The sequence below is a fragment of the Schistocerca serialis genome, chromosome 11 (assembly GCF_023864345.2).
Source record: "Schistocerca serialis cubense isolate TAMUIC-IGC-003099 chromosome 11, iqSchSeri2.2, whole genome shotgun sequence".
In the NCBI taxonomy this organism is placed as follows: Eukaryota; Metazoa; Arthropoda; class Insecta; order Orthoptera; family Acrididae; genus Schistocerca; species Schistocerca serialis.
Genome location: NC_064648.1, coordinates 165,698,121 through 165,707,507, shown reverse-complemented (window position 1 = coordinate 165,707,507; position 9,387 = coordinate 165,698,121). Strand labels below are relative to the sequence as shown.

Here is a 9,387-nt window from a genome sequence, read left to right as displayed (position 1 = left end):
AGGCTGTATTCATTACTCTATGAGTGAACATAATGAAACACATGTAATACTCAAAACTTTTAAATTTATTTATAATGTTTGCAATAAATAATTTATCATAATGTGATGAAATAAACAGTAGTCTTTTAACATGTCTTAAAGTATGCTTTTACAACTACGGAATATTATTGTCATTTTAACGCAATGGAAGTGACATCACACTTTCAACTTCAGCAATGAATGAAAAAAATTTTCCGTATGCTACTGTCTTTTTTAAGAAAATTGTCACTGAATAATTTTTCTGCGAAAGGAATCTTGATCTTACACAGTTTCATACTGACAATTTGTTCAGTTATTTGATCCGTATGTCAGTATCAAAAGCATATGTCAATTACGGTAAAGTGGAGAAGTTAGTAATTAAAAGACCATTGCTAATAATGACTGTTGTCTGTCAGATGAAAATTATAAATGCAAAGAATATTTGCAGAGATCAAAACATTTTCATTACAGTCTCTATATTCTAAATATCTGAATAAAACACGAATAATGGATGTTTGGTTTGATCTGATAAACTGTGAATTCCATTCACCATAGAAAGGATACACTCTAGCAGGTGAAACATTTCGGAAAACAAATATATGCAAGAGGTTTTCACACAATTGTTATGTTCTAAATCAAATAAACCTGGAGACTATAAAGTAAGTAAAAACCCTTAAATATATTTTCAGTTGAAAATCAGTAAAAAGATCTTATCACAAACTTGTGAATGTACACCCACTAAAGTACATAGGGAATTACAAACCATCATGAAGGAAAACAGTTTATGTTACACATATTGTGTTCTTGTGCTGAAGATGTTCATAAGTCATGTATTATGTAGAATAAAACTATGAGCTACTGTTAACAATAAGTTGATCAGATCACTGTACAAAAAATTGCCAGACAGGGTTGGCTAGTAACAAATCATTTTGGCTCCTCCTAAACTGTATTTTATTAGTAACTCTTACACGCCAAATTTTAGTTTCGTCGTCAGCCAGCCACAAATATCTGCTCTGATACTTTGTATGCTCGCTTCTGTAATGTATATTTGAAGATAATCATCACTGTCATTATCAGTACTCTGATTTTGCCACTGGCTGTTGAGCTGTAAGTGGTTCATGTGCTTCAACCAAAGACTCAGGGTCTCGCTTGGAGCACATGAAAGCACCATTACCATCATCATGTCTTTACAACCATTCTCGCATATGTTGTGCTATTCTCTTCATTTCTTGATAGTTTTGGCACTTTGTGCTTCCAACAGACTATATGCTTTCTTGGCATCCTGTCAGTTTTCTGCCCCAAAATTTTTCTTTCAAATACATTGATTAAAACATCCTGTTTCTCAGTGGGTGACTACAGAGATTCGTCTTCCTTTTCCGGGTAACTGCTATGAAGTTTTACATCTCATCGATCTCTTTCAGGACATCCTCATCATTTCTTTCTGTCCAGTATGCCTCATCAGACATTCTCCAGAGGCCACATTCCCATATCTCCCGACCACTTTCTGCCTATGTCCCGGCAGCGTCCAGTTCTCACAGCCATAAAGGAATACACTCCATGCAGATGTTTGGGCAGTTCCTTTTTCTTCTCTATAGTAAGTTACAAATTCACTAGCGGTTCTCTTCTTTCATTAAAAGCACACATAGTTGTAGAAATTTTATTTCTGATTTCGATACTACATCTGTTTTGTCTTCTGTAATTAAGGGGCATAAACAACAAAATTTATCAACTATCCCAATACAATTCTCTTCAATTTAGATGTCAGATGCTCTTTTCATTTTTAATTTGCTTAGTATCACAGTTTTTGTTTTCTTGCCATTAATTGTAGCACCAAACATTTTTACAATTGCTGAAAACTTAAATAGTTTGTTTTGCTTATGTTTTCCACAGTCAGCTATTAAGGCAGCATAAAGTCCTAATCTTATGCAGTGAATGGGAATTCCATGCACATTAACTCAAGATAGTTTTTCTGTGAAAATTCTTGCAGCATTTTCGATTAAAGGATTTTCCTAGTTTATACATATATGAATGTAAAACTTCTAAAATCATATCAAGAATTCTTATTTTTTTAACTGCCTGAATGCCAATGTGAGAAAAATTGTATTTATTGTATCTGTAATGTATAAACATTCAGCAAAATGTTTGCATTCTTATAAATATTTGCAGCTACAGACTACGAGTATAAACTCTCTGTCTCTTATCTGTATGACTCTCACTCCATCCACATACATAACAATTCCATATTATGCAGGCCTTTATGATGAAATGAACGTTAATAAATAAAATGAAAAGGGTACAACAAATAAGGGGATGATATGCAGCATTATACTGCCTACTTTTAACTTCACACACACACACACACACAGATATATATATGTATATATATATATATATATATATATATATATATATATATATATATATATATACACACCAGGTGATCAAAAAGTTAGTATAAATTTGAAGACGTAATAAACCACAGAACAATGTAGATAGAGAGGTAAAAATTTGCACCCATGCTTAGAATGACATGGTGTTTTATTAGAACAAAAAAAAAACAACATTCACAAAATGTCCGACAGATATTGAGAATTTCCTTTAAAAAACATCATCTTTGCTTTGTCTTACTTTGTTATGCTAATTATTGCTATTCTGATCAGATGAAGCGCCATCTGTAAGACATTTTTTGAACTTTTGTATTTTTTTGGTTCTAATAAAACCCCATGTCATTCCAAGCACGTGTGTGAATTTGTACCTCTCTACCTACATTATTCCGTGATTTATTCAGTTTTCAAATTTATACTGACTGTTTGATGACCCTGTATATATATACGCTCATTTAGGTAAAAGCTGAGGTGGTCTCCAACTTCCACCTCAGCCAATCTGATACACAAACATTTAAATCAGTATAACAAACAGAATGAAGTTCACACCATTCAGAGTTTCACTACACACAACTTCCTTTGGTGATCTAGGTGACTGGCACCTGAAAGAGCATCCATCCACACAGTTACATAGTGAAACAAAATCTGCAAAACCCTGGAAATGGTAGGGAAGAGGAGAATATATATATGAGCCAGCAAAAACCACATACTGGGGAAACACTTTGCAGCAGAAGGCTGTATGTCACTTTTCTAGCATGACATTCTCTCTCTCTCTCTCTCTCTATATATATATATATATATATATATATATATATATATATATATATATATATATATATACAAGTATACAGAGAATCTCATGCTAGACAAGTTACATACAGCCTTCTGCTGCAAAGTGTTTCCCCAGTATGTGGTTTGTGCTGGCTCACACTGTCCCTGCAATTTTTTTGTGGCCATAGTGCCCAGGTCTATCAAGTGGAGGGGGACATTTTACAAAATCTTCTCGGATCAAGATGGCCGCCTTATTGTGGCACGGCATCGACGGGTGGTGGTGTCAGCAGTAACACTGCGGCCACTGGAAAGTCGTGGGCGGCCATGTTTGCTCAGAGCCTCTGCTGCCTACTCGCCGTCCTGCTTGCGGAAGTGTTCTCGCACCTGCTCCAGGGGCATCAGCAACACTATTGGCACATCGTCATCCCTCCTCTGCAAATTAAAAAAAAGAAACTTAAGATTTTGGAGCACATACTGTGACTGAACATAATGAAATACCTCAAAGAGATAAATCTTCTGACTCAAATACGCAACATGAATGTGGAAAATATCGTTATTGTGAAATACAAAGTAATGAGTATCTCACATTGGCTCAGTATTTAAGATATCCAGACGGCTTTTGACATGATTCATCATAAGTGGCTTCTCGTGTAATTGTGCATACATGGAGTATCATCTCAGTTGTGTGTCTAGATTTATAGTTTCCTGCTAGAAAGGTCCTAGTTACTGATGGGGAGTCATCTTGCGAAACAAGAGTGATGTCTGGGGTTCCCCAAGTCAGTGTTACAGGCACCCTCCTGTTCTTACTCTGTACAAACGATTTAGGCGACAGACTGAGCTGCCAACTGTTTTGTGATAATGCCATCACTTAACGTCAGGTAAAGGCATCAGAAGATCATAACAAGTTTATATAAATATATCACCAGGTGGCATTAGTATTCAAATATGGATGTTACACTGTGCCCACAGAAATAGCTTAACAATGCGATACTGAAACCAAAAAGTGCATAACAAGCATAAAGACATACATGTTGGCAGAAGATCATGACGTGTCAAGACCCTCACGGGAGTAGTCGACCAATACAGCATTATGTGCATAGTGGTACCTTTCCTTATTCCTCTGAAACTGGAATTAGCGTGCCAGTTCATTCTTTACTGTTAAAAAGATTGGAGCATTCTATACTATGGAATATTATTGGAATTTTTAAAATACTAGGAAGTAAAAACGTCTCTTAATGAAGATATTGTGAAAGTATGAGAAGCTGCAGATGAAATCAGTCGTGTTCCATTATGGAGTAAAATGTCAAAGGCGAGGTTAAAATATGTGTATTCCCCTTGTTTAATCTTGTAATGACTTTTTTTATAGACAGATGACAAATCAAATAAAGTATATACAAAAGTGAAATTATCTAGTTGCAAATAATAGAGAAACAGATTCTCGTGAAACTGTATAGAAGTACTATCAATCAACAAATAGAGCATCATCAGCTGTTGTCATCAATTTATAATGAAATGATCTGATATGCCTGGTACACTTCCAGGCTCTCTGAAGAAATAGAAGTTTCCAGGAATGTCAGCGGAGAGTATATATATATCTGTATGTGTTTGTGTGTGTGTGTGTGTGTGTGTGTGTGTGTGTGTGTGTGTGTGTGTGTGTGTGTGTGTAATATCACCATGTGGCATGTGTATACAAAGCTGGATGTTATGCTGTGCGTGCATAAATAACGTAACAATGTGATAGTGAAACCAGAAAGTGGATAACAAGTGTAAAGACATAAATAAGAACTAAAAACTTTATAAAGAGAAGAGTGTACACAATAGTGCATGAAACATGCAAGATACAATTAGCGGCATTACAAAACTTAGCTGATAGGAATTTAACTTACAGACTGAGTTGGTAGAGTGATGCTGTTTGAAACCACTTAAAAAATGAACAACTTGATAATTAAAATAAAATAATACACAAGTTTGAACTGAAACCTGACCCTGAACCTAAATACACACAATAAAAACAAGTGCATAATAACAGTACATAAACCATATATGATACAATTAGCATCACGGAGGAAAGCAAACCAGGGAAGAGAAAGAGGGGCGGGAACGAAAAATTGGCCAGGTCCCATTAGACTCGCGTACTCTGTGAACTTAATTACGTACATATACAGTTCATTCATTCCAAGAATCGACCATCTCGACGGCTTTTCGCTGTTATCGATACTAATACTGGCAAGATATCGATCTGAAGTATTCCAACATTTTCGACAAGGTTTTAAATTTAAGTTAAAAGTCAGATAACAAATGACAAAGGAAATCTTTATTTTTGGTTTGATATAATTATAAATTAACGATTTTTGGATTTCTTTTTTTACTTCTACTGTGAAACCTTTGTTACTGCCAAATTTCAAGGTGATACGTCAGGAGGAGGTACGGTATCGGTTTTAATGAGTGGCCGGATCTTTTGATTGAATTGACAAAGCTGCTTCACTTTTTTACATCGCCAGGGGACCATAGACCTTAATATGTGACATAAATTTCAACTTGTTATGAGTACCCATTCCTGAGAAAAAAGGGTTTTGAACTACTGGACGGACAGACAGAAAGAAGGCCAAGGGTTCCGTTTATACTTACTGACGTACAAAATCCTAAAAATTGTAAAATCATAGACCACTCATAATACAATATTCACACAAAGAAACAAAATGTAAACCAAACTGGTGGTTCTGTGTGACAATTTATGACTGCAAAAAACAGGATAAACTGGGACCAGGTGACGCATCTTTTTTGTGTTAGTGATGCCACTGTACATTACGTATATAACACAATTTTATAGTACACAATGGCTCAGTAGCCACAGCACGCATTTGCAATTAATTTATAACATCATTACAAAACAAAGTTCTAGTATGACACAATGCAAGGGAGCAATAACAAGAAAAAATTGACAGAACCTAAAACCACTAAAAGACTCCAAACAAAGTATATTACTAAACACTGTATAACTCAGAAAAATGGACCATTCTTTACATGAACAACTTTTCTTAAAAAGGTCTGTTGGAAAACATACTCTGTTGACATTTATGAAAACCATCTCTTTCTTTATAAACTGATGACGATAGCTGATGATGCTCTATTGACTGTATTTTTGTACAGTGTTCACAGGTATTTGTTTCTCTTTTTTCAGTTTTGTGTATGCTTTATTGGATTTCTCATCTGCCTATACAAATAGACATCACAAGATTGAACAAGGGGGAGCACACATCTTTCAACCTCACCTTCGACATTTCACTGTGTAATGAATCGACTGATTTCATATGCAGCTTCTCTCACTTTCACAATATCTTCATTAAAAGACATTTTTACTTCACAATATCCTAAAAATTTCGAAAATATTTCACAGTACAGAACGCTCCAATCTCTGGGAAAGTAAAGAATTAATTTGCCTATTAGTTCCAGTTTCAGAGGAATAAGGAAGGGTACAGCTACATATATAGTACTGTATCAGGCAAGCAGCATTGGTCAACTAGTACCGTGAGGGTCTTAACACTTCATGCCCGTATGTATGTACAATAGGACGACATCTATACTCTTCGACGCAGAAACCAGTTCTCAAATTTGCAGCGAATATATTTTTAAACCTCTTCACAGCATGCAAAATCATAAAAATTTTAATAAAGCAGAGTGTTTGTAAATGAAATTGGGGTTTTAACGCATTATAATACTTATTACATTAAACGTACAGTTATAAATGATATGTCAGATGAAAGAGCAATTCAAACAGTTGTGTTTGACACCAGTGCGCATGCACAGCGCGCAATGTTTCCGCCGCAAACCGCTAGACAGCGGTACTAGAGAAGATGGCGACTAGCGTTTTGTGTTTTGGAGTTTGCAAAGACCGAGTCTGTAGTTACTGTCCAACGTGCGTTCCATGCGTTCCAGCTGAAGTTCGGTTGTGATCCTCCAAGCGATAACATTCATAGAGGGTATCATCGATTTGCAGCTACCGGCTGCCTTTGTAAAAGGAAGAACACAGGATGACCAAGAGTTAGTGAAGAGACTGTTCAGCAAGTTCACTCATAGCCCAAAGAAATCAGTCCGGAAGGCTAGTCGTGAATTACAAGTTCCCATGATGAGTGGAAAGTTGTAAGAAAACGCGTTCAACTACGTCCTTATCGTTTCCAGTTACTACAGGCTCTAAAGCCGGCAGACCATGGATTACGCGCCAACTTCTCAAACGAAATGTTGTTTCATGACGATGAAGACTTTCTGGATCATGTTGTCTTCAGTGATGAATCGACCTTTCACCTTAGTGGACATGTTAACACTCACAATGTGCGCATCTGGTGCTCAGAAAATCCTCACGAGTTGGTACAAATGCAACGAGACTCCCCTAAAGTGACTGTTTTCTGTGCCGTATCCCGGCGGAAAGGTTATGGGCCTTTCTTTTTTGGTGAACCTACTGTAACTGGCACTTCTTATCTTGATACACTAGAGCAATGGCTCTTCCCTCAGTTGGAAGAAGATGAGCCAGGGAACTTCATTTTCCAGGAAGATAGTGCGCCACCTTATTGGCATAGCAAAGTACGCGATTGGTTGAACTACACTGTATCCGAGTGCTGGATAGGCCGCAAGGGCTTGTTTTACGTGGCCTCCACGTTCACCTCACCTAACGCCATGCGATTTTTTCCTTTGGGGCTTCATCAGGGATCGTGTGCACATGCCTCCACTACCAGCAGACCTGCCTGAATTAAGAAACTGGATTGAAGCAGCTGTTGCTGCAATCACTGAAGACACACTTATCAACGTTTGGGAAGAACTCGGCTATAGACGTGATGTGTGCCGTGTGACAAACGGTGTTGAAAATGAACATTTATAAGATTATTGGTAAAACTGAGTTGCTCTTTCATTTGACATATCATTTATAACTGTAAGTTTAATATAATGAGTATAATAAAGCGTTAAAACCCTAATAATCATTTATAAACACCCTGTATATTATTGAGAATAGTAAGTAAAGCTTTAATTTACCTCCATTACAAATGCATTTGAAATTATTCAACTTCTTTAAAAGGAAATGTTAATAGTAATTCACACTGTATGGTTGCAAAATTCTGAAACGAATTCTTCATAAAAGAATGGAAAAACTGGCAGAAGCCGAAATCTGATACAAGATAGGTTAAGGAAAGGCAAACCTGCTTTTATAGGATTTCGAGACTTAGAGGAAGCTTTACTCTGTTCACTGGAATACACTCTTTTAAATTATGAAGGTATCAGAGGTAAAGTACAGGGAGCGAAAGGCTATTTACAACTTGTAAAATAACCACATGGCAGTTAAAAGAGTCGAGAGGCATGAAAGGGAACAGTGATTGAGAAGGGAGTGAGGACGGGCAGTAGTATATCTTTGAAGTTATTCGAACTGTACATTGAGAAGGTAGTAAAAAAAAAAATTAAAAAAATTTGGAGAAGGAATTAAAGTTCAGAGAGAAGAAACAAAAACTTTGATCTTTGTCGATGATATTGTATTCTGTCAGAGACAGCAAAGGATCTGGAAGAGCAATTGAACAGATTTGACAGTGTCTTGAAAGGATGATATAAGATGAACATCAACAAAAGAAAATCATGGATTATGGAACTGGGGAGAAGAGGAATTTGTGGCAACTAACTATAGGTTGACAGGACACATCTTGAGACTTCAAGGGATGACTAGTACTGGAGGCAAGTGTGGTAGGTAAAAACTGTAGAGAGAAACCAAGAGATGAATGCAGTAGTAAGCAGATTCAGGAGGATCTAGACTGCAGCCGCTTTTCGGAGATGAAGAGACTTGCAGAGGACAGAGCAGCACAGAGAGCTGCAACAAACGAGTCTTCGAACTGAAGACCATGACAACATGTTAACTAGCAGTAACAGCCATTTCGTAAATAAAACGAAATTCTGTATGATTTAATTAATAATATTTTAGGTCAATAAAGTACGAGAGCATCCTGCCTGGTCACCTGCATCCATTCAGTTCCAGTGTGCATTCCGACGGACTTGGGCAATTCCAGCAGGACAAGGCGACACCCCATACGTCTATACTTGCTGCAAACTGGCTCCAGGGACACTATTCCAGAGTTTAAACACTTCCACCGACCAACAGATTCCTCAGACATGCACATTATTGAGCATATCTGGGACGCCTTGCAACGTGCTGTTCATACGGCATCTCCAACCCCTCATA

At 36.8% G+C, this 9,387-nt stretch overlaps 1 protein-coding gene across 1 annotated transcript in view; it reads right to left on the bottom strand.

The window, feature by feature from the left end:
- Positions 1-3,249: 3,249 nt before the first annotated feature.
- The window catches only part of LOC126426843 (actin-binding Rho-activating protein-like), a 242,824-nt gene continuing 236,686 nt past the window's right edge, over positions 3,250-9,387 (bottom strand). The window contains exon 5 of the mRNA XM_050088862.1: positions 3,250-3,605. Coding sequence (XP_049944819.1) covers positions 3,522-3,605 — 84 coding nt within the window. The 3' untranslated portion in view covers positions 3,250-3,521. The remainder of the gene's footprint in view (positions 3,606-9,387) is intronic.